Source organism: Leucoraja erinacea, unplaced genomic scaffold (genome assembly GCF_028641065.1).
Source record: "Leucoraja erinacea ecotype New England unplaced genomic scaffold, Leri_hhj_1 Leri_229S, whole genome shotgun sequence".
Taxonomy (NCBI): Eukaryota; Metazoa; Chordata; class Chondrichthyes; order Rajiformes; family Rajidae; genus Leucoraja; species Leucoraja erinaceus.
In genome coordinates, this window is record NW_026576130.1 from 75,861 (window position 1) to 101,469 (window position 25,609).

The 25,609-nt window shown below is 47.1% G+C and overlaps 1 protein-coding gene across 2 annotated transcripts; it reads right to left on the reverse strand.

Annotated features, from left to right (window-relative positions):
* On the reverse strand, positions 1-25,320 carry hormad1 (HORMA domain containing 1). 2 transcript variants are annotated; one of them, XM_055666274.1, is made up of 15 exons: positions 25,128-25,320; positions 21,144-21,236; positions 19,373-19,517; positions 18,840-18,903; positions 16,655-16,691; positions 14,825-14,845; positions 14,580-14,609; positions 12,565-12,632; positions 11,515-11,666; positions 8,793-9,046; positions 6,800-6,878; positions 5,612-5,676; positions 3,992-4,075; positions 1,905-1,997; positions 1-651 (listed from the first exon to the last, which is right to left on the reverse strand). In XM_055666274.1, the coding sequence occupies exons 2-15, from the start codon at positions 21,174-21,176 to the stop codon at positions 562-564; spliced, it is 1,215 nt and encodes a 404-aa protein (XP_055522249.1). In that variant the 5' UTR covers positions 21,177-21,236; positions 25,128-25,320; the 3' UTR covers positions 1-561. The 2 variants fall into 2 exon arrangements, with proteins under 2 accessions (XP_055522249.1, XP_055522250.1); XM_055666275.1 differs by lacking the exon at positions 25,128-25,320 and having other exon boundaries at positions 21,144-21,736.
* Between the last annotated feature and the right edge of the window lie 289 nt (positions 25,321-25,609).

Sequence of the window (25,609 nt, forward strand, 5' to 3'; positions counted from 1 at the left end):
CATAGATGCTGCCTCACCCGCTGAGTTTCTCCAGCATTTTTGTCTACCTTTGATTTTTCCAGCATCCGCAGTTCTTTCGTAAACACAGGAATCTGAGGGGTGAATTTTTCACACAAAGGGTGGTGGGTGTGTGGAACGAGCTGCCAGAGGAGGTAGTTGAGATGTCACCCATTCATTCCGACTGTCCAAAGATGCTGCTTGTCCCGATGAGTTACTCCAGCATTTTGTGTCTGTGCAAGGTTCTGTGCAGTTCAGGTGACGGAGAAAGAGGTGAAGTGCGTACAACAGCGGTGGAACAGGCTCATGGGGGTTGTGCAAGCATAACCCCGACGTGGGAGCGATAGAGCAGAGATGAAACGCAGGACTGGGCAGGGGGGGACATTCTTCATGGGACGGGGTCATTTGAGGAAGTTGGTATTCCTGCCTCACCCCCAAACTTCACGGCAGCATCCAGGAAGAGGAAAAGCCCGACGGACATTTCGTGCCATCGAGAAAAGAGACAGCTATGCCCGAGCAGACAAATAAATCACAAGAGCTGATGATTGCTGCTGACTTTGTCGGCTAACGAAACCGCTCCTTAGGCTCGCTGAATTTCTTCCTTTTCCTCACTGTGACTTCGTCCTGGCTGCAAGGGATTTCAAACTGATATACCTGGAGAGAGAGAGAGACACGGACAATGAGGAAGGGTGGCGCAGCAGGTAGAGCTGCTGTCTCACTGCGCCAGAGACCCAGGTTCGATCCTGATCGAGGGTGCTATCTTCAAAAAGGCTGCCAGAATCATCAAGGACCCACACCATCCTGGCCACACGCTCATCTTGGATGTTGCTGCCTTCAGGTAGAAGGTACAGGAGCCTGAAATCTGCAACATCCAGGTTCAGGAACAGCTTCTTCCCCTTTCAGCCATTAGGCTGTTAAACTCAACTCAAACAAAACTCTGAACATTAATAGCTCATTGCACTTTATCTGTATATTTATGTGTGTATTTAGAAGATTGAGGGGGGGATCTTATAGAAACTTACAAAATTCTTAAGGGGTTGGACAGGCTCGATGCAGGAAGATTATTCCCGATGTTGGGGAAGTCCAGAACTAGTCACAGTTTAAGGATAAGAGGGAAGTTATTTAGGACCAAGATGAGAAAATAATTTTTTACACAGAGAGTGGTGAATCTGTGGAATTCTCTGCCACAGAAGGTAGTTGAGGCCACACAGTTCATTGGCTATATTTAAGAGGGAGTTAGATGTGGCCCTTGTGGCTAAAGGGATCAGGGGGTATGGAGAGAAGGCAGGTACAGGATACTGACTTGGATGATCAGCCATGATCATATTGAATGGCGGTGCAGGCTCGAAGGGCCAAATGACCTCTACTCCTGCACCTATTTTCTATGTTTATGTTCTGTATTTATTTATGTCTACTATATTCTGTTGTGCTGAAGCAAAGCAAGAATTTGATTGTCCTATCTGGGTCACATGACAATAAACTCTCTTGAATCTTGAATCCCTAACCAGTCTGAAGAAGGGTCTTGACCCGAAACATCACCCATTCCTTCTCCCCAGAGATGCTCCCCCCGTGACCTGCGTGGGTTTTCTCCGAGATCTTCGGTTTCTTCCTGCACTCCAAAAGACGCACAGGTTTAAAGGTTAATTTGTTTGGTACAAGTGCAAAATGTCCCTTGTGTGCGTAGGATAGAGTTAGTATGCGGCGGTGGCTGGCCGGCACGGACTCAGTGGGCTGAAGGGCCTGTTTCCGTGCTGTATCGCTGAACTAAACCAAGTTACTTGTTAGAGTTGTTTGCACTTGTTTTGTGGGCATCTTGTTTTACTCGGATAAAAAACCTCACACTCCAGGGCAACTGGACTCTTCCCAACAGACCTCAAAGGTTCATTAATGGGTGATTCTGAACTCACTGGTTTTGATTGTTCCCCGCCGGTTGGCCTCTTCCCCACCACCTTTTTCTTTGAGTTCCCCTCTTGCTCGTTGTCCAACGGCTCCACGGATTCCTAGAATTTTTTTTTGAGGAATATAAAATTACGACAGGCATGGATAGATAAGGGTAAGGCAGTCAGAACCTGCGTCCCCTGGGTGGACACGTCAAAGACTAGACAGCACAGCTTTAGCGCGAGAAGAGCAAGGTTTAAAGGAGACTAGACCAAGCGCAGACCCGTTGGGTCTGTTCCCCCAACGTGTGGTTGCGGGGGAGGGGGGGGCTGGGGGGCAGCATGCTGCGTCCCACACACCAACTACCCCCCCGCACACACGCTAACTATCCCCCTCTAGAGGGGGGGGGAAGGGTAGAGAGTGAGGGCAGAGAGAAAATACCGGGAGAATACTGGGCACCGGGAGCCCGCAGGTCACTGGAGGGAGACCGCTTTTCAGGGCTCCCGCAACAGCGACTTCTCCCGCCCGAGTTGCGGGATCGAAGAGCTCCTGGAGCGGGGCCTGACATCACCGCCCCGCGCGGCTTGGAATGGCTGCGGGAATCTGCGAGCGCACGCCGGGGGCTCTAACACCAAGACCCGGTGTGCGACCTCGCACCACCTGGCGTGGCTTTAATGGCCGCGGGACAATCGCCATCGCCATCGCCAGCCGGGGGCTTTGACTTTGACATCGGGGGGGGGGGGGGGTGCAGGGGAGAGATAAGTTTTTTTGGCCTTCCATCACAGCGATGGATGTTTATGTAAATCATGTTGTGTCTTGGGTCTATTTGTTTGTAATGTATGGCTGCAGAAACGGCATTTCGTTTGAACTTCAAAGGGTCCAAATGACAATTAAATTGAATCTTGAATCTTGAATAGGGAGAGACAGAGAGAGAAGGGCAAGAGACAGAGGGAGAGCTTTAGTGTGAGAAGAGCAAGGTTTAAAGGAGATAAGACACAAAAATGCCGGAGTAACTCAGCGGGGCAGGCGGCATCTCTGGAGTGAAGGAATGGGCGACGTTTTGGCTCGAGACATTTCAGCATTTTGTGCCTATCTTCGGTTTAAACCAGTATTGGCAGTTCCTTCCCGTACAAGGATTAAAGGAGCCCGGGCACTGGAGGGGAGGTAGAGGAAAACGACGGCTGACTCTGTACAAGGGACGGTAAGAAGATCTGGGAGGGGGTGGGATGGTTTGGCCCTAAACTGGTTGCCAAACACTTTGAACTCCCCTTTGCCATTTCCACACTGACCTTTCTGTCCTGGGCCTCCTCCACTGTCAGCGTGAGGCCCAGCGCAAACTGGAGGAACAGCACCTCATATTTCACTCGGGCAGCTGATACCCCAGCGGTATGAACATTGAATTCTCTTACTTCAAGTAACCCCTGCATTCCCTCTCTCTCTGTCCCTCCCCCGTCCTAGTTCTCCAACTAGTTTCACTGTCCTCCTGATTGTATGCCTCGTTGTCACCTTCACCATATCCAGCAATGAACCATTGTACATTACACAATAGATAATAGACAATAGGTGCAGGAGTAGGCTAGTCGGCCCTTTGAGCCAGCACCGCCATTCAATGTGATCACGGCTGATCATCCCCAATCAGTACCCCGTTCCTGCCTTCTCCCCATATCCCCCTGACTCCGCTATCTTTAAGAGCCCTATCTAGCTCTCTCTTGAAAGAATCCAGAGAACCGGCCTCTGAGGCAGATCATCGTCTGATTTGATCAGATCATCTCGACCCGAAACGTCACCTATTCCTTTTCTCCAGAGATGCTGCCTGTCCCACTGAGTTACTCCAGCTTTTTGAGTCTATCTTCTGTCTTTTCGTGCCAATTGTTCAAGCGCTTTTGATTGCAACATGCGCCTTAATTTAGTTCAACCAAGAAACTGACAAGTTACTAAAGAACTCGTTGTACCCTTCCATATCTGGTTTCCCTCTCCCCTGACTCAGTCTGAAGAAGGGTCTCGACCGGAAACGTTACCCATTCCTTCTCTCCAGAGAAGCTGCCTGTCCCGCTGAGTTACTCCAGCATTTTGTGTCTGTCTAAAGTGCAGCGGTTACAGTTAGATGGCTACTCACAAAGCTTCCGTCAAAACGCCTTCCGCTCCGGGTCCTTCTGCCAGTCAGCCCCATCTCCGAGGTCTTGTTCACCAGGTTCTCCACCTGTCAGTGGGAAGAAAGAATCACACTTCTAGGTCATGTATCGGCCACTTGGCACGGTGGTAGAGCTGCTGCCTCACAGTGCCAGAGACCGGGGTTTGATCCTGACCCTGGGTGCTGTCTGTACGGAGTTTGCACGTGACCCCCAGTGACCGTCTTCGTTTTCTCCTGATGCTCCGGTTTCCTCCCACACTCCAAAGACAAGCAGGTTTGTAGGTTAATTAGATTTTTTGTTTTTAGAGATAGATCGAAGCAGGACCTTCGACTCTCTGACCAATGATCACCCCGAACACTAGTCTATTCCTCCTCATCTCCTTTCTAAAGAGATGTCCTTTTATTATGAGGATACGGCCACTGGTCCTAGACTCTCCCACTGGTGGAAACATCCACTCCACAAGGCCTTTTACTATTCTGATTAAGAAGGAACTGCAGATGCTGGAAAATCGAAGATAGACAAAAGTGCTGGAGAAATTCAGCGGGTGCGGCAGCATCTATGGAGCGAAGGAAATAGGCAACGTTTCGGGCCGAAACCCTTCTTCAGTACACCTTTTACTATTCTGTACGTTTCAATGAGGCCCCCCCCCCTCATCCTTCTAAACTCCAGCGAGTACAGGCCCAGTGTCGTCAGATGCTCATCGTACATTAACCCAATCGTTCCTGGGATCATTCACGTAAATACTAGCTCCTGCAGTGAGTGGCGGACTGGCCTGGGTGTCAGCTTGCCCGATGGCAAGTGGGCTCCTGATGAAGTGATAGCAAGTGGGCCCCTGTTAAATGATGGCACTGTAGTTGTGGGTGGGCCCCCTTTGTCTCTGTGGCAACCAATATTTTTAGACCCAGTCCGCCACTTGGTTTCTTGGTCCTCCAAAATATTCCAAATGGAATTTAAACTGGAGGTGGTGAAGGGAGGGCTTAAGCCAGAAAGGGTTATTGGGAAGAAATGGCTACTTTAAATGTAGTTGCATCTGGTTGGGAAACTATAGTTGGGTGGAGATTATTCCATGCTTTAATTGTGTGTGCGGGGGAAGAACGAATTGCTGTACACATCTGTCTTTGTAGCTGGGATCACAAATTGGATCGAATGCCCTCGTCTGCTCCTAATTGGTTTGGGTTTGGTGTAGGTCTTGTAGTCTATGTCGAGCTGCCCATTTAACATTTTGTAAAAGGAGGTCAAACGGTGAGCTTGACGTGTGTCTGACTTGGGGAGGGTTCCTTCCACCCCGACCAGTGAATTCAGAAGTTGACACTCGCTTCTCTCTCATAGGTGTTAGTAACAAATCGAGCTGCCTGTCTTTGGACACGTTCGATGGAAGAAATGTTTTTATTTGTGTATGGGTCCCATGCTGCAACTGCGTAGTGCAAATGAGGTCTAACCAGGGTGAAGTATAGCTTCTCCTCGACAGAAGTTGAACAATGATGAAAGTTGCGCTTCAGAAAGTTTTGGACACCTGTTGCTTTCACCGTTGCATGCGCCCCTTTTTTATTCAAGAAAAGATGGATTTGTAGACTTGGCTCTAGAGTCAGAGAGTCTGCCCTCACCTGTGTCAGGGCACTGATGCTCTTTGGATTTGCATTCTTTCCCGCCTTGGGTGGGATTCTTGTTTCTGTAGGCAAAATGATTAACACGGATTTTTAAGAATCGGCACAAAATTCTGGACTAACTCAGCATTTGGTCGAATGCTTACAAATAAATAGGGGGGCTAACTTCATAGCCCCAACTTCCGTAGAAGGCTTCTTAGAACGTCCTCACAACTCTCACCGACTTCTACAGATGCGCCGCAGAAAGCATTTTATCGGGATGCATCACAGCTTGGTTTGGAAACAGCCCCATCCAAGACTGCAAGAAATGGCAGCGAATTGTGGACGCAGCCCAGACCATTACGCAAACCAACCTCCCTTCCATTGACTCCAACCAGCATAATCAAGGACCAGTCTCACCCCCGGTCACTCCCTCTTCTCCCCCTCTCCCTGGGCTTGTACACTCTGGAGTTTAGAAGGATGCGAGGGTTTCTTATTGAAACATATAAGATTATTAAGGGTTTGGACACGCTAGAGGCAGGAAACATGTTCCCGATGTTGGGGGAGTCCAGAACCAGGGGCCACACACAGTTTAAGAATAAGGGGTAAGCCATTTAGAACGGTGATGAGGAAACACTTTTTCACCCAATGGAATTCTCTGCCTCAGGTGGAGGCCGGTTCTCCGGATACTTTCAGAAGAGAGCTAGATAGGGCTCTTAAAGATAGCGGACTCAGGGGATATTGTGGAGAAGGCAGGAACGGGGTACTGATTGTGGATGATCAGCCATGATCGCATTGAATGGCCTAATGGTGCTGGCTCAAAGGGACGAATGGCCTACTACTGCACCTATTATCTATTGCCTATTGTTTCCCATCAGCAAGAGTTATAGAAGTGGGAAACACAAACCTCCAGATTTAGCAACAGTTTCTTCCAGCTGTTATCAGGCAACTGATCCATCCTATCACCAACTAAAGAGTGGGCTTGAGCTACCATCTACCTCATTCGAGACCCTCGGACTTTTTCTTGCTGTCAGCGTTATTCCCTTCATCATGTATCTGTACACAGTGAATGGCTCGATTGGAATCATGTATATAGATAGTCTTTTAACTGACTGGTGAGCATGCAACAAAAGCTTTTCACTGTACCTCAGTACACGTGACAATAAAATAAAATAATCGAAAGAACTGAAAGCCGGCAATTTAACGTACCTTCATCTTGTTCATCATCGTTGGCATTTTCGGGTGCGAGTGTTTGAGACGCAGCCGGGCTTTCTGCTGGTAAAGTATCCTTTATGGAAACAATATGGAACATGGGAGACAGGAGTGAGGTGTGTAGGAACTGCAGATGCTGGTTTTAATCGTAAAAAGCTGAGTTACTCCAGCATTTTAAGCAAAATGCTGGAGTAACTCAGCGGGACGGGCAGCATCTATGGAGCAAAGGAATGGGTCATGTTTCGGGTCGAGACCCCTCATCCGCTGCCTGTCCCGCTGAGTTACTCCAGCATTTTGTGTCTCTAGAAAATAGACAATAGGTGCAGGAGTAGGCCATTCGGCCCTTCGAGCCAGCACCGCCATTCAATGTGATCATGGCTGATCATCCTCAATCAGTACCCCGTTCCTGCCTTCTCCCCATATCCCTTGACTCCGCTATCTTTCAGAACCCTATCTAGCTCTCTGTTGAAAGTATCCAGAGAACCGGCCTCCACCGCCCTCTGAGGCAGAGAATTCCCCAAACTCACAACTCTCTGTGAGAAAAAGTGTTTCCTCATCTCCATTCTAAATGGCTTACCCCTTATTCTTAAACTGTGGCCCGTGGTTCTGGACTCCCCCAACATCGGGAACATGTTTCCTGCCTCTAGCGTGTCCAAACCGTTAATAATCTTATATGTTTCAATAAGATCCCCTCGCATCCTTCTAAACTCCAGAGTGTACAAGCCCAGCCGCTCCATTCTCTCAGCATATGACAGTCCCGCCATCCCGGGAATTTACCTGGTGAACCTACGTTGCACTCCCTCAATAGCAAGAATGTACTTCCTCAAATTAGGGGACCAAAACTGCACACAATACTCCAGGTGTGGTCGCACTAGGGCCCTGTACAACTGCAGAAGGACCTCTATGCTCCTATATTCGATTCCTCTTATTATAAAGGCCAACATGCCATTGGCTTTCTTCACTGCCTGTTGTACCTGCATGCTTACTTTCATTCACAGGAGTGAGGTGCAGATTTCAATGAGGAAAGCCGCTGAGCCGGCCACCCGCGGTCGAACGGAAGACCCGGGTTGTGGCCTATGGTGGGCAGCTGCCTAGCCGTCCCCCTGCACGTGGGACCTGCCAGACCAGGGCCTGCAGAGCTGACCCCTTCTCATCCCCCCAAGACCAGAGGCCGGGAGGAGGGTGCCAGCAGCGACCAAGACGGGCGAGGAGTGAGACGGTTGGGAGAGTAGCAGGGACCGGGGTCAGCCCTTCCTGCACTCTCGAGGTCGGCTGCTGGAGCATGAGGAAGTGACCTGCGACCTCGTGGTGACCATGCAGCGAGTCGGAGTCAAGGGCAAACTCGGCAGAGGGCGCCAATTAGGCCGTGAAAGTGGGACATGGGCTTCACTCGGTACCTGTCCTATCCAAGTACCTGTCTGTTTCATAAACGTTGGGATATTCCCAGCCTCAACTACCTCCTCTTTCAGCTTGTTCCATACCCCATTCATCCCGAAACGTTGCCTTATTTCCTTCGCTCCAAGGAGATGAAATGTTACAACATGGATTGCCATCATTGACACCCCTGTATATATTCACCACATATTCACTATATTGTGAGTCTAGTGATACCCTGTCACTGTGTCCCCCATTATTGACTTAATTGTTCAATGGTTCAATAGTGCTTTGTCATGTTTGCACTGCGAACACAATGAAATTATTATTGTGTTTAAGAAGGAACTGCAGATGCTGGAGAATCGAAGGTACACAAAAAAGCTGGAGAAACTCAGCGGTGTGTGAAAAAGTTACCCCTCAGATTCCCATTAAACCTTTCCCCCCCCTCTTCATCTTCAAATCATGTCCTCTGGTTCTCAGAGGGGGGGGGGGCATCTCTGGAGAAAAACGACTGGCAACGTTTCGGGTTGGGACCCGGCCCTTCGGCCGTCCTTTTTCTCCAGAGATGCAGCTCGAACCGCTGAGTTCCTCCTGCATTCGGCGCACGGGGTCTTACGTTTATTTCCACCTGCTCGTTCTGATCCATGCCGGCTCGCTGGCCGGGCGGGTTCCCTCCGTCGCCACCCGTCTCATGCTCCAGGCTCCGGTCCGTCTGCGCCATGCGCTCGCTGTCGGTCGTCACCTTCAGCTTCAGCACGTGGAAGGGGGTGGCCACCTCCCCCACACGCAGGAAGACGGGATCGCCTTCGAAGATCATGCTCTCCGAGGTGCCCTCTCTGAAGCCCGGCGGCTGGTACTCCGGTGGGGTCACTGCGCACAAGGAACACGACGGACATTTTGCCGACCACGCCGACATGTGGAGGAAATAGGGAGAGGGAGAAGAGGAGGGAAGAGACAGTAACCCTAAGTTTTTGCCTCCATCACAGTGAGGAGGTGCCTGGTGAACTCACTGTGGTATGTGTTAATTTATTTACATAGAAATTAGGTGCAGGAGTAGGCCATTCGGCCCTTCGAGCCTGCACAGCCATTCAATATGATCATGGCTGATCATCCAACTCAGTATCCCGTACCTGCCTTCTCTCCATACCCCCTGATCCCCTTAGCCACAAGGGCCACATCTAACTCCCTCTTAAATATAGCCAATGAACTGGCCTCGACTACCCTCTGTGGCAGAGAGTTCCAGAGATTCGCCACTCTCTGTGTGAAAAATGTTTTTCTCATCTCGATTTTAAAGGATTTCCCCCTTATCCTTAAGCTGTGACCCCTTGTCCTGGACTTCCCCAACATCGGGAGCAATCTTCCTGCATCTAGCCTGTCCAACCCCTTAATTTTGTGAGTTTCTATAAGATCCCCTCCCAATCTCCTAAATTCTAGAGAGTATAAACCAAGTCTATCCAGTCTTTCTTCATAAGACAGTCCTGACATCCCAGGAATCAGTCTGGTGAATCTTCTCTGCACTCCCTCTATGGCAATAATGTCCTTCCTCAGATTTGGAGACCAAAACTGTACGCAATACTCCAGGTGTGTGGTCTCACCAAGACCCTGTACAACTGCAGTAGAACCTCCCTGCTCCTAGACCTAGACTCAAGTTCATTGTGTGTTTTGTTGTTTATTATTATATGTATGGCTGCAGGCAACGACATTTCGTTCAGACCAAAAGGTCTGAATGACAAATAAAGGATCTAAACCTAAGTAAAAAAGTCTAAAATACAGAACAGCCTGTAGATGGGTCTACAAGATCTCCCCCCTCATCCTCCTGCGCTCCAAGGAATAAACTCCTAGCCGGCACAGCCTCAGGATCTCCAGTCCTGGCAACATCCTCCTAAATCTTTCCGTCTTGTTGACATCTTTCCTATAACATCGAGTCATAGAGCGTGGAAACAGGCCCTTCGGCCCACCTTGCCCACACTGGCCAACATGTCCCAGCTACACTAGTCCCATTTGGCCCATATCTCTCTAAACCTGTCCTATCCATGTACCTGTCTAAACCTTGCGATAATCCCGGCCTCATCAACCTCCTCTGGCAGCTCATTCCATGCACCCACCACCCTTTGTGTAAAAACATTGCCCCTCATGTTCCTCTTAAATCTTTCCCCTCTCATCTTAAACCCATGACCTCTGGTTCATGATTCCCCTACTCTGGGTAAGAGACTGTGCATCTACCCGATCTATTCCTCTCTTAACGACACCTCTACAAGATTACCCCTCATCTTCCTTCGCTCCAAGAAATAAAGTCCTAGCCTTCCCAACCTCTCCCTATAGCTCAGGCCCTCGAGTCCTGGCTACATCCTCGTAAACTCTGATGGGCGAGTGGGTCCCTTGCATTTCAGTCTGCCAGACATTTTTCCATTCACACCACACCTCTGCATCCCACCCTCACCCACAGCCCACCCTCACCCTGCCCGTGCAATTTAGTTTAGTTTAGAAATACAGCGTGGAAACAGGCCCTTCACCCGTCCAAGTTGGTGCCGACCTGCAGTCACCCCGTACACTAGTTCCAACCCACACACTGGGGACAGTTTATAGAAGCCAATTAACCCGCACGTCTTTGCGATGCAGAAGGAAACCGACGCACACGCAGTCACGGGGAGAACGTGCAAACTCCATACAATAGGTGCAGGAGTAGAGGCCATTCAGCTCTTCGAGCCAGCACCGCCATTCAATGTGACCATGGCTGATCATCCACAATCAGTACCCCGTTCCTGCCTTCTCCCCATATCCCCCTGACTCCGCTATCTTTAATAGCCCCATCTAGCTCTCCCTTGAAAGCATCCAGAGAACCGGCCTCCACCGCCCACTGAGGCAGAGAATTCCACAGACTCACAACTCTCTGTGTGAAAACGTGTTTCCTCGTCTCTGTTCTAAATGGCTTACCCCTTATTCTTAAACTGTGTGTGTGGCCCCTGGTTCTGGACTCCCAAAACATCGGGAACATGTTTCCTGCCTCTAGCGTGTCGAAACCCTTAACAATCTTAAATGTTTCCAAAAGAATCCCTCTCATCCTTCTAAACTCCAGTGAGTTTACAAGCCCAGCTGCTCCATTCTCTCAGCATATGACAGTCCTGCCATCCCGGGAATTAACCTGGTGAACCTATGCTGGGCTCCCTCAATAGCAAGAATGTCCTTCCTCAAATTTCTCCAGAAGATATCCTCTCATCCTTCTAAACTCCTGAGTATACAAGCGCAGCCGCTCCATACAGACGGCACTCGAGGTCAGGGATGAACCCGGGTCTCTGGCGCTGGGAGGCAGTGGCTCTACCTTCTGGTGAGCAAGTTACCTTCGTCATAGTAGGTGAGCTTCATCTTCAGGCAGATGTCGTTGGGCAAGGGCCCCAGGCTCTGCATCAGGACGTAGAGCTTGCGGATGAGCAGGATGCTGGTCCTCTTCGTGTCCGAACAGTGGACGGTGGAGCGGACCTTCCCGTTGTTGCTGGACAAGAGTCAAGAGAGTCCCACTGTCACACTCCAACTACAAAACCCTTACTTGCGGCAGCACATAGAAAATAGGTGCAGTAGGAGGCCATTCGGCCCTTCGAGCCAGCACCACCATTGATTGTGATCATGGCTGATCGTCCCGTATCAATAACCCATGCCCGCCTTCTCCCCATATCCCTTGACCCCACTAAGCCCCTAGAGCTCTATCTAACTCACTCTTAAATCCATCCAGTGACTTGGCCTCCACTGCCCTCTGTGGCAGGGAATTCCACAAATCCACAACAGATTTCACAGAAATTCACAACAGATATCTAGAGATATTTATTGTGGCACGGTAGCTCAGCGGCAGAGTTGCTGCCTTACAGCACCAGAGACACCATTGGTAATAGACAATATGTGCAGGAGTAGGCCATTCGGCCCTTCGAGACAGCATCGCCATTCAATGTGATCATGGCTGATCATCCCCACTCAGTACCCCGTTCCTGCCTTCTCCCCATATCCCCAGACTCCGCTATCTTTAAGATCATACCCCCTGATCCCTTTAGCCACAAGGGCCACATCTAACTCCCTCTTAAATATAGCCAATGAACTGGCCTCAACTACCTTCTGTGGCAGAGAATTCCAGTGATTCACCACTCTCTGTGTGAAAAATGTTTTTCTCATCTCGGTCTTAAAAGATTTCCCCCTCATCCTTTAACTGTGACCCCTTGTTCTGGACTTCTCCAACATCGGGAACAATCTTCCTGCATCTAGCCTGTACAACTGCAGTAGGACCTCCTTGCTCCTAAACTCAAATCCTCTCGCAATGAAGGCCAAGATTAGCTTTCTTCACTGCCTGCTGTACCCGCATACTTATTTCAGTGACTCCCCCTTTCCTAAAATTTGGAGACTACCTTGTAAAATCCATCGAGGGTCCGTCTTTCATGTATTTGAACTTGAACTGGTAACATTCAGTTACTGTCTGCAATGGAAACACAGGCAACGAATGAATACTTGACAAAGCTTCACAGGGAGTGGGCTGGTGTTCAGCAAACCATTAGAGTCCCTTACCCCAACGAAGAGGCTTCTACTACGAAACCGTTCACCAGTTATGAGAGGGTGGCTGCTATATAGACACCAGCTGGCAGCGGTAACATGGTTAGAGACCTTCTGAATGTGCGGTCTTGTACCCAGTCGGAGAATTAAAAACCAGAGGATAGAGGTTTAAGGCAAACCACATCTGCGGTTCCTTTCTATTTAACTGACATTGGGGGAGTTAGAAACATAGAAAATAGATGCAGGAGTAGGCCATTCGGCCCTGCGAGCCTGCACCGCCATTCAATATCATCATGGCTGATCATCCAGCTGATATCCTGTACCTGCCTTCTCTCCATACCCCCGATCCTTTTAGCCACAAGGGCCACATCTAACTCCCTCTTAAATATAGCCAATGATCTGTGGCCTCAACTACCTTCTGAATTCCAGTGATTCACCACTCTCTGTGTGAAAAATGTTTTTCTCATCTCGGTCCTAAAAGATTTCCCCCTCATCGTTAAACTGTGACCCCTTGTCCTGGACTTCCCCAACATCGGGAACAATCTTCCAGCATCTAGCCTGTCCAACCCCTTAAGAATTTTGTAAGTTTCTATAAGATCCCCCCTCAATCTTCTAAATTCTTGCGAGTACAAGCCGAGTCTATCCAGTCTTTCTTCATATGAAAGTCCTGCCATCCCAGGAATCAGTCTGGTTGCAGAGAGGAAGGCTGTCAAAAGATACAGCTTTGATTTAAACCAGCATCTGCTGTGCCTTCCTACGCAGAAGACACCGCGCGGAATGTAGACCAGCTTGGTGAGGCCGTGTTTAACAGTAATGTGTTCAGTTTTGGTCACCGTGTTATAGAAAAGATGTTGTCTAGTGGAAAGGGTGCAGAGAAGATTTATGAGGATGTGGCCGGGACTTGAGGTCCTGAGCTACAGGGAGAGGTTGGGTTGGCCAGGACTTTATTGTACTTGTCCATAGTCAGCGCAAATTGGAGGAGCAGCACCTCATATTTCGTTTGGGTAGTTTACACCCCAGCGGTATGAACATTGACTTCTCCAACTTCAAGTAACCCTTGCTTTCTCTCTCCATCCCCTTCCCCATCCCAGTTCTCCCACTAGTTTTACTGTCTCCGCCTATATTCTATCTTTGTCCCGCCCCCTCCCCTGATATTGGTCTGAAGAAGGGTCTCGACCCGAAACGTCACCCATTCCTTTTCTCCAGAGTTGCTGCCTGTCCCTCTAAGTTACTCCAGCGTTTTATGTCTACATCAGGCTAGGACTTTATTCCCTGGAGCGCAGGAAGCTGAGGGGTAATCTTATAGAGGTGTTTAAAATTAATAGGGGACTAGATAGGATAGATGCACAGAATCTTTTGCCCAGAGTAGGGGAACCAACAACCAGAAGACATAGGCTTAAGGCAAGGGGGGAAAGAGTTAATAGGAACCTGAGGGGTAACTTTTTTACACAAAGGATGGTGGGTGTATGGAACAAGCTGCCAGAGGAGGTAGTTGAAGCAGGGACTATCACGTTTAAGAAACATTTAGACAAGTACATGGATTGGACAGGTTTGGAGGGATATGGGCTAAGCGTAGGCAGGTGGGACTAGTGTAGATGGGACATGTTGGTCAGCATGGGCAAGTTTGGCCGAAGGGCCTGTTTCCACACTCTTATGAGTGGTGCTATGATATCCAAAAGGCATTGCTGTGTGAAAAAGGGTCCCGACCTATCCATGTTCTCCAGAGATGCTGCATTGACCCACTAAGTTACTCCGGCACATAGCCTCAGGCATTCCTGTTGGACTGATTCCTCTTGAAGGACGAAATGGTGGAAATTTACCCCAACCCTCTGGCCCATATCACTGCAGTCTACTAGTCAAAGTATTTAAATACCTGGCAGTCCACGTCCTGGTTTGTGTAGATCTGAAAATAAAGGGGAAAGTCTCACATTGTGTCTTTTTTAGTTTATATGGATGTATGGTAATCTCATTTTTTTCTCAGTAAAGCACTTTGACTTCAAGAAGATTTGATTTAAAAGTGCTATGTAAATAAAAAATTACTTACTTACGTACTATAAATAATCAACCAACGAGAAATACAATGAACAAATTAAAATCGTCAAACTAGTCAGTACTTACGGCCAAAATCAGCATCCGCAGCTGTTGGAAGGAAAAGACATGCTTTAAAAGCGATTAAAAGTTGGTATTTGCCGACTTGTTGAAGATAATAAGCATTTATTGTAGGCTGCAAACTTTAGTAATACAGCGTAGAAACGGGCCCTTCAGCCCATCGAGTCCGTGCCGACCAGCGATCATCCCGTACACTAGCACTATCCTACACATTAGGGACAATTGTAGTTCAGTTTGCTTTAGAGATACAGCGTGACTTGGGAGTAACGGGAGACGGGAATAAATTAACCGCATTTCAAAATTCATTTTTTAATTATGGGTTAATAATAGCAAAAAAACACACACAAATTTTGGAAAAATACACCCATTCCAACGCTTAAAATGTGGATTATAAATATGTTGGAAACAGCACCTTGAAGAAATTCGATTCCTCCTAATAGATAAACCAGACCAATTCTTAACGGAAGGTACACAAAAATGCTGGAGAAACTCAGCGGGTGCAGCAGCATCAATGAAGCGAAGGAAATAGGTAACATTTCGGGCCAAAACCCTTCTTCAGACTGATAGGGGGTGGCGGGGAGAAGGAAGGAAAAAAGGAGGAGGAGGAGCCCGAGGGCTGGGGGATGGGAGGAGATAGCTCGAGGGCTAAGGAAGGGGAGGAGACAGCAAGGGGTTGGACAATCGTTTCACCGAACACCTCCGCTCGGTCCGCAAGAACCTACCTGACCTCCCGGTGGCTCAGCACTTCAACTCCCCCTCCCATTCCCAATCCGACCTCTCTGTCCTGGGTCTCCTCCATTGCCACCAGTGAGCAACACCGGAAATTGGAGGAACAGCACCTCATATTCCGCTTGGGGAGCCTGCATCCGGCGGGCATGAACATTGAATTCTCCCAATTTTGTTAGCCCTTGCTGTCTCCTCCCCTTCCTTAGCCCTCGAGCTGTCTCCTCCCATCCCCCAGCCCTCGGGCTCCTCCTCCTCCTTTTTGTTTCCTTCCTTCTCCCCGCCACCCCCTATCAGTCTGAAGAAGGGTTTCGGCCCGAAACGTTACCTATTTCCTTCGCTCCATAGATGCTGCTGCACCCGCTGAGTTTCTCCAGCATTTTTGTGTACCCTCGATTTGCCAGCATCTGCAGTTCCTTCTTGAACACCAACTCGTAATGAGTTGGTCTCCATATATTGACTTCTTGGATGCATGTGGAGCAACAGAATCGTAAAAATCAACTGTTTCAGGTCTGGGTGAAAGATGATCAAGAATACAGATACTCATCTCCTATCTATTTTCTACTCTTTCTCTCTCTTTTTTACTTTTCTCCCTCACTCTCTCTTTCTCTTCGTTTTCTTTGTCTTTCTTTACACACACACTACATGTTTTTTCTACTCTCTATTATCTAGTCTCTTTTTTCTCTCTCATTTCTTTAAAAAAAAAGAGGTTGTACATAGAATGTAACATGCCAACATATATTTGGCACCTGAAAAAAGGTACCACTGTATTGTACTTACTTCTAATAAATAGACAAAAAAAGATACAGCGTGCAAACTGACTCTTTGGCCCATTGAGTCCACGCCGACCAGCGATTGCCCCGTACACTAACACTATCCTACACACTAGGGATAATTTACAGGGACAATTAACCTACAAACCTGTACGTCCGTCTTTCGAGTGTGGGTGGAAACCGGAGTCCCGTGAAATATTGTCCCAAGTGCGAAGGATAGTGCTAGTGTACGGGGTGATCACTTATCGGCATGAACTCTCGGGGCGACGTCATTCAGCGTTTCCACGTTGTATTTCTAAAACTCTACGAGCAAACATCTAAAAAAGATCATCATATAACTTACGTATTTCTTCTGCAACGCGTCATAACATCCCATCATCCTACATAAAGCAGAGTAACACGCAATAAATATAGCACTAATGGACACATTTGTTTTAAACGATTACTGGTAGATCTGTGCACATTGGTTATAATGCAATTGTGTTTAAGAAGGAACGGCAGATGCTGGAAAATCGAAGGTAGACAAAAATGCTGGAGAAACTCAGCGGGTGCAGCAGCATCTATGGAGCGAAGGAAATAGGCAACGTTTTGGGCCGAAACCCTTCTTCAGAATTTCGGCCCAAAATGTTGCCTATTTCCTTTGCTCCAAAGATGCTGCTGCACCCGCTGAGTTTCTCCAGCATTTTCGTCTACCTTATAATGCAACTGGTAATGAGGACAATATTTCTAATGCGCTGGCCAATTTTGTCATAACGCAATTTCAATCTGGAATTGGAGAACCACTTAAAAGTCACTTTGCAAATTGACAAGCAGAGAAAAAGTTGTATTGGAAAAAACAATCGAGAGAATAAAAACTGTTTCCATGCAACCTCCGCGCGGTAATCAGACACCACTATCTCTTCAGTTTCACCATGGGAAATCATTGAAATTGACAAGCAATCACTTCTATTGACACTTGTGCAATGATTTTGCATTAAACAATGTAACATAGTGCCTTTAATATTATCTCATCCCCCCCCTTTTCTTATTTCTTCTTTCCTCTTGCACTTTGGTAGCTTAAGGGTCTTTTTCTTGCTTTCTTTTATTTTACTTCTCTTTCTTCATTCTCTTCTTTGTTCTCTCTTTTTTACTTTTTTTAATTAGGTTTCATTGTTAAAAATGAAGCTGTATAATAATTGTATAACTGTTATGTCGATTGCCTTATCCCTGTACAATTGCTTCTAAGATTAATTCCAAAAAAACTTATACATTCATTCAATCATTTATTCATTCATTAAGGCGCTCCTTAAAACATAGAAACATAGAAATTAGGTGCAGGAGTAGAGGCCATTCGGCCCTTCGAGCCTGCACCGCCATTCAATATGATCATGGCTGATCATCCAACTCAGTATCCCGTACCTGCCTTCTCTCCATACCCCCTAATCCCCTTAGCCACAAGGGCCACATCTAACTCCCTCTTAAATATAGCCAATGAACTGGCCTCAACTACCCTCTGTGGCAGAGAGTTCCAGAGATTCACCACTCTCTGTGTGAAAAAAGTTCTTCTCATCTCGGTTTTAAAGGATTTCCCCCTTATCCTTAAGCTGTGACCCCTTGTCCTGGACTTCCCTAACATCGGGAACAATCTTCCTGCATCTAGCCTGTCCAACCCCTTAAGAATTTTGTACGTTTCTATAAGATCCCCTCTCAATCTCCTAAATTCTAGAGAGTATAAACCAAGTCTATCCAGTCTTTCTTCATAAGACAGTCCTGACATCCCAGGAATCAGTCTGGTGAACCGTCTCTGCATTCCCTCTATGGCAATAATGTCCTTCCTCAGATTTGGAGACCAAAACTGTACGCAATACTCCAGGTGTGGTCTCACCAAGATCCTGTACAACTGCAGTAGACTGCAGTAAAACATCCTTCTTTGACAGGGTCAAGTACCTTCTAATGTATCCCTACGTGGCATAGTTAACGTTCTTGTTTACTTTGGCTTAGTTCGGAGATACAGTGTGGAAACTGGCCCTTCAGCCCATCGAGTCCCCGCCGACCATCAAGTTTATGAGCTTCTGAAGTTTATGGATAAGTTTATTGGCCAAGAATTCACATACAAGGAATTTGCCTCAGCGCTCCGTCCCGCAAGTGACAACGACATACAGCTGGGAATGACCTGGTCACACTAGTTCTATGCTATCCCGCTTTCCCAACCGCTCCCTACACGCCAGGGATAATTTACAGAGGGCCCATTAACCCACAGACCCGTACGTATTTGAGATGTGGGAGGAAACCGGAGCACCCGGAGGAAACCCACGCAGTCACAGGGAGGATGTCTACATTCTCCGCACAGCCAGCACCCAGGGTCAGGATCCAACCCGGGTTTCTGGTGCTGTGAGACAGCAGCTCCACCGCCCTAAATCTTGACTGATGAAGTGATTTATGACTTGACAAATATTTTAGGACATTAAATGCATGAAAGGACAGATAGCGCTATTGAAAGATTCAACTGCATTTTGTGGATTTTACAATTGGGGACAAACACAACAAACCATTTCACGATCTGTGACGATCCAGGGCAGCTGTCGTCTTCCCGTAGGATTTTTACACAAAGGTCTGAGGAGAAAAATAACAAAGAACAAGCTGAAACCAACAGGAGAAGGCAATTGATTGGGGACGATCAGCCATGATCACAATGAATGGCGTGCTGGCTCGAAGGGCCGAATGGCCCCCACCTCCACTTATTGTCTATGTTTCTATGTTTAACGGTAGCACTGGAGAAACTAATGAGCAAGAGAATGAGTGTGGAATTCTCTGTCTCAGAGGGCGGTGGAGGCCGGTTCTCTGGATGTTTTCAAGAGAGAGCTAGATAGGCTCTTAAAGATAGCGGAGTCAGGGGATATGGGGAGAAGGCAGGAACTTGGGTATTGATTGGGGATGATCAGCCATGATCACATTCTGGAGTAACTCAGCGGGTCAGGCGTGGAGAACATGGTTCGGTGATGATTTGGGTCGAGACCCTTCTACAGAAGTCTTAATGCCATGAACGTTTCGATCCAATCACCCCGTAACCTCTGCTGCTTACCTTCCAGGTATCGCGTGCCGTAGGCATGTTCAGGAAATATTCCTCTAAGGTAGGTGATGCAGGAGATTGCCACCGCCAGCAGGCGTTTCACGAGGACAAGTGACTGATGCTCTGTGGCTACCTTGTTGGGAAACATGGCTGCACTCTATATCACACAGATAAAAAACAAACATGAGAATGACGATCATGTTAGCGGGAGCCTTGTAACAGTTACAGCCCAGCAACTCTTGCACTAAATGTTATTCCCTTTATAGCCATAGAGAGATACAGTGTGGAAACAGACCCTTCAGGCCCAAATAGCCCACACCGGCCAACATGTCCAAGCTCCACTAGCCCCACCTGCCCGCATTTGGTCCGTATCCCTCCAAACCTGTCCAATCCATGTACCTGTCTAACTGCTTCCTAAATGTTAGGATATTCCCAGCCTCAATTACCTCTTCTGGCAGCTCGTTCCATACACCCACTACTCTTTGTGTGAAAAAGTTACCCCTCAGATTCCTATTAAATCTTTTTCCCTTCACCTTAAACCTGTCGTCTGGTCCTCGATTCCCTAACTCTGGGCAAGAGACTCTGTGCATCTACCCAATCTATTCCTTTCACGATTGTATACACCTCTATAAGATCAATTATACACCTCTATAAGATCATTCTGTATCTGCACACGTCAGTAGCCCAAAAGCTTGCCGGACGGCTTAACCGGGAGGGAGCTGGAGACGTGCGGACCGGTTGGAGGGTGAACTGGGGTAACGTCTCCAGTGCCTTCAAGGTCTGCAGGAGGCACCCCCCGGGACACAAAGACGGCTGGGCATGAAGAGGAGAGGGACGCCGGTTCGCGGGGACTGCTCCAGAACATCGAGCAGACTGGACCTTGTATAATGGCGCCAAAAATGGCGGCGCCCTCATGTGTAATATATGCAAGATGAATTTCACTTTCTAATTACTATCTAAATGGCGTCAAGTTGGGAAAAGGGGAAGTACAACAGGATCTGGGGGTCCTTGTTCATCAGTCAATGAAAGTAAGCATGCAGGTACAGCAGGCAGTGAAGAAAGCCAATGGCATGTTGGCCTTTATAACAAGAGGAATCGAATATAGGAGCAAAGAGGTCCTAATGCAGTGGTACAGAACCCTAGTGAGACCACACCTGGAGTATTGTACGCAGTTTTGGTCCCCTAATTTGAGGAAGGACATTCTTGCTATTGAGGGAGTGCAGCGTAGGTTTACAAGGTTAATTCCCGGGATGGCGGGATGATCATATGCTGAGAGAATGGAGCAGCTGGGCTTGTACACTCTGGAGTTTAGAAGGATGAGAGGGGTATCTCATTGAAACATATAAGATTGTTAAGGGCTTGGACACACTCGAGGCAGGAAACATGTTCCCGATGTTGGGGGAGTCCAGAACCAGGGGCCACAGTTTAAGAATAAGGAGTAAGCCATTTAGAACGGAGACGAGGAGGAGAAGGCAGGAACGGGGTACTGATTGGGGATGATCAGCCATGATCACATTGAATGGCGGTGCTGGCTCGAAGGGCTGAATGGCCTAGTCCTGCACCTGTTGTCTATTGAAAGTGGGAAAACCGACGCAGGTCACAGGGAGAACGTGCAAACACCACACAAGACAGCACCCGTAGAGTCAGGATGGAACCCAGGACTCTGGCGCTGTAAGGCAGCAACTCTACCGGTACGCGACATTACAGATGGGAGGACTGAGATCCCGTCCCTTGTCGGAGCGTACAAACCTGTGACTTTGAATCAATAAAATGTAAACTGTACCACAGCATTCTTAGTCGTCTGAACAACTGCCATTGTTGCGTGGAGGTCTGCCTCACGAGTATGATTTTAGAGACCTTTGCGACTTTGGAATACCTGCAAACGTAGTCAACAACAGAGCTCAGAAACTGGCCGATGCAGCCCAAACCCACCAATGACACTAATCCCATTTTATGCACCACACACATTCCCCATCAACTACGGCAGCAATCAGTGGCGCGGCTGGTAGAGTCGCTGCCTCACAGCTCCACAGACCCAGGTTCCATCCTGACCTCGGGTACAGCCTGTACATGGAGTTTACCCGTTCTCCCCGGACCGCGTGTTGATCCTGACCTCTTTTCCTTTCTTTCTTTCCACAAAACTTTCTTTTCCATAGAGGGAGTACAGAGAAGGTTCACCAGACTGATTCCTGGGATGGCAGGACTTCCATATGAAGAAGGACTGGATAGACTCGGCTTGTACTCGCTAGAATTTAGAAGACTGAGGGGGGATCTTATAGAAACTTACAAAATTCTTAAGGGGTTGGACAGGCTAGATGCAGGAAGATTGTTCCCGATGTTGGGGAAGTCCAGAACAAGGGGGTCACACAGTTTAAGGATAAGGGGAAAGTCTTTTACGACCTAGTTGAGAAAAAAAAAAATTCACACATAGAGTGGTGTATCTGTGGAATTCTCTGCCACAGAAGGTAGTTGAGGCCAGTTCATTGGCTATATTTAAGAAGGCGTTAGATGTGGCCCTTGTGGCTAGAGAGATCAGGGGGTATGGAGAGAAGGCAGGTACGGGATACTGAGTTGGATGATCATCCATGATCATATTGAATGGCGGTGCTGGCTTGAAGGTCCGAATGGCCTACTCCTGCACCTATTTTCTATGAAACATCCGAGCATAGAGGGTGGCTCGGTGGCGCAGCTGGTAGAGTTGCTGTCACACAGCGCCTGAGACCCAGGTTCAATCCTGACCTTGGCCACTGTCTGAGGTGGGGGGGGGGGGGGACATGAGGGCTATCGTATGGGTAGGGTGTGGTCAGGGTAACCTGGTTAAAACCAGTCTAAAGAAGGGTTTCGACCCGAAACGTCACCCATTCCTTCTCTCCTGAGATGCTGCCTGTTCCGCGGAGTTACTCCAGCATTTTGTGTCTACCTTCGGTAATATAATATATACTGTTAATATTAATAATACATTAATAATATTAATAATTAATATACCGGTAATATTAATAGTACATATACTGGTAAGATGCATTTCCTGGGTAATATTCATAATATATACGTTAGACACTCGTTATATGATGCATACACTGGTAATATTAATAACATGTACACCTGGTAATCATTAATGTGCTAGTTATCCTGGAAGCGGTCATTCTTGCTATTGAGGGAGTGCAGCGTATGTTTACAAGGTTAATTCCCGAGATGGCGGGACTGTCCTATGCTGAGAGAATGGAGCGGCTGGGATTGTACACTCTGGAGTTTAGAAGGATGAGAGGAAATCTCATTGAAACATATAAGATTGTTAAGGGCTTGGACACGCTAGAGGCAGGAAACATGTTCCCGATGTTGGGGGAGTCCAGAACCAGGGGCCACACAGTTTAAGAATAAGGAGTAAGCCATTTAGAACGGAGACGAGGAAACACTTTTTCTGACAGAGAGTGGTGAGTCTGTGGAATTCTCTGCCTCAGAGGGCGGTGGAGGCCGGTTCCCTGGATGCTTTCAAGAGAGAGCTAGATAGGACTTAAAGATAGCGGAGTCAGGGGATATGGGGAGAAGTCAGGAACGGGGTACTGATTGGGGATGATCAGCCATGATCACATTGAATGGTGATGCTGGCTCGAAAGGCCGAATGGCCTACTCCTGAACCTGTTGTCCATTGTCTATTGGTCAATTACATCACTAACCACCACCTTTTTCTGGTTATTTAATTAGTTAATCAGTAAACTTTGGTTTCTAATTGTAAGCTATTAATAATCAAAGATGAGTAAATGGTTAAGTGTCAATTAATAGCTGTGGGTGCTGGTTTACGGCATGGTTAACTGGTAAAGCGTTGGTTAGTGGTTTACAGCCTAGTTACTCGGTGAATATGCTAATTGTAGGTTAAGTGTTAGTTAATAGCAATGGGTGCTGGTTAACTACATGGTTAACTGGTAAAGTGCTGGTTAGTGGTTTACAGCCTAGTTACTCTGTGAATATCCTAATTGTAGATAGGTTAAGCGTTAGTTAATAGCAATGGGTGCTGGTTAACTGCATGGTTTACTGGTAAAATGATTTACAGCCTAGTTACTCGGTGAATACCTTAATTGTAGTTAGGTTAAGTGTTAATTAATAGCAATGGCAGTTGGTTTACGACATGGTCAACTCGTAAAGCACTGTTTAGTGTTTACAGCCTAGTTACTCGGTGACTATGCTAATTGGAGATAGGTTAAGTGTTAGTTAATAGCAATGGTCGTTGGTTAACAGCATGGTTGACTGGTAAAGCGCTGTTTAGTGTTTACAGCCTAGTTACTCGGTGACTATGCTAATTGGAGATAGGTTAAGTGTTAGTTAATAGCAATGGGCGCTGGTTAATGACCTGGTTAACTGGTAAAGCGCTGGTTGGTGGTTTACAGCCTAGTTATTCGGTGACTATGCTAATTAGATAGGTTAAGTGTTAGTTAATAGCAATGGGCGCTGGTTAATGGCATGGTTGACTGGTAAAGTGATTTACAGCCTAGTTATTCTGTGAATATCCTAATTGTAGATGGTTAAGTGTTAGTTAATAGCAATGGCAGTTGGTTTACGACATGGTCAACTCGTAAAGCACTGTTTAGTGTTTACAGCCTAGTTACTCGGTGAATATGCTAATTGGAGATAGGTTAAGTGTTAATTAATAGCAATGGGCGCTGGTTAATGACCTGGTTAACTGGTAAAGCGCTGGTTAGTGGTTTACAGCCTAGTTATTCTGTGAATATCCTAATTGTAGATAGGATAAGTGTTAGTTAATAGCAATGGGCGCTGGTTAATGGCATGGTTGACTGGTAAAGTGATTTACAGCCTAGTTATTCTGTGAATATCCTAATTGTAGATAGGTTAAGTGTTAGTTAATAGCAATGGCAGTTGGTTTACGACATGGTCAACTCGTAAAGCACTGTTTAGTGTTTACAGCCTAGTTACTCGGTGAATATGCTAATTGGAGATAGGTTAAGTGTTAATTAATAGCAATGGGCGCTGGTTAATGACCTGGTTAACTGGTAAAGCGCTGGTTAGTGGTTTACAGCCCAGTTATTCGGTGAATATGCTAATTGGAGATAGGTTAAGTGTTAGTTAATAGCAATGGGCGCTGGTTAATGGCATGGTTGACTGGTAAAGTGATTTACAGCCTAGTTATTCTGTGAATATCCTAATTGTAGATAGGTTAAGTGTTAGTTAATAGCAATGGGTGTTGGTTAATGACATGGTCAACTGGTAAAGCACTGTTTAGTGGTTTACAGCCCAGTTATTCGGTGAATATCCTAATTGGAGATAGGTTAAGTGTTAGTTAATAGCAATGGGTGTTGGTTAATGACCTGGTTAACTGGTAAAGCACTGGTTAGTGGTTTACAGCCCAGTTATTCAGTGACTATGCTAATTAGATAGGTTAAGTGTTAGTTAATAGCAATGGGTGTTGGTTAATGGCATGGTTAACTGGTAAAGTGATTTACAGCCTAGTTACTCGGTGACTATGCTAATTAGATAGGTTAAGTGTTAGTTACTAGCAATGGGTGCTGGTTAATGGCATGGTTGAATGGTAAAGTGATTTACAGCCTAGTTACTCGGTGACTATGCTAATTAGATAGGTTAAGTGTTAGTTAATAGCAATGGACGCTGGTTAACGGCATGGTTAACTGGTAAAGCGCTAGTTAGCGATTTACAGCCTAGTTACTCGACGAACACCCTAATTGTAGATGGATAACGTCCATAACCAGCGCCAGAGCGGGCGCTAGTTAAGGATAACCCGCTAACTATCGCTAGTTACCGGTAACCACCGCCGCTCCTCCCCTCAACTCGACGACTGGCTTCTTGCCGCCAAAAACAGGGATCACGTGCATCGGGGGGGGACGGACCGGCCAATCAGCGCCGCGTGTGACGATCACGTGGCACATGGGTGCCGCCATCTTTGAGACAGGCAAACTCCACCTTGCCAGGATCTGGCCTTGAACAATACCCAAAGGTGGTGGTTAGTGATGTAACTAACCACTTCCAGGATAACTAGCACGTTAATGATAACCAGGTGTATGTGTGTTATTAATATTACCAGTGTATGCATCATATAGCAAGTGTCTTAGTAGTATATATTATTAATATTACCCAGGAAATGCATCTTACCAGTATATGTACTATTAATATTACTGGTATATTATCAGTATATTTATTAATAATATTATTAATGTATTATTAATATTACCAGTATATATTATATTACCGAAGGTAGACACAAAATGCTGGAGTAACTCAGCA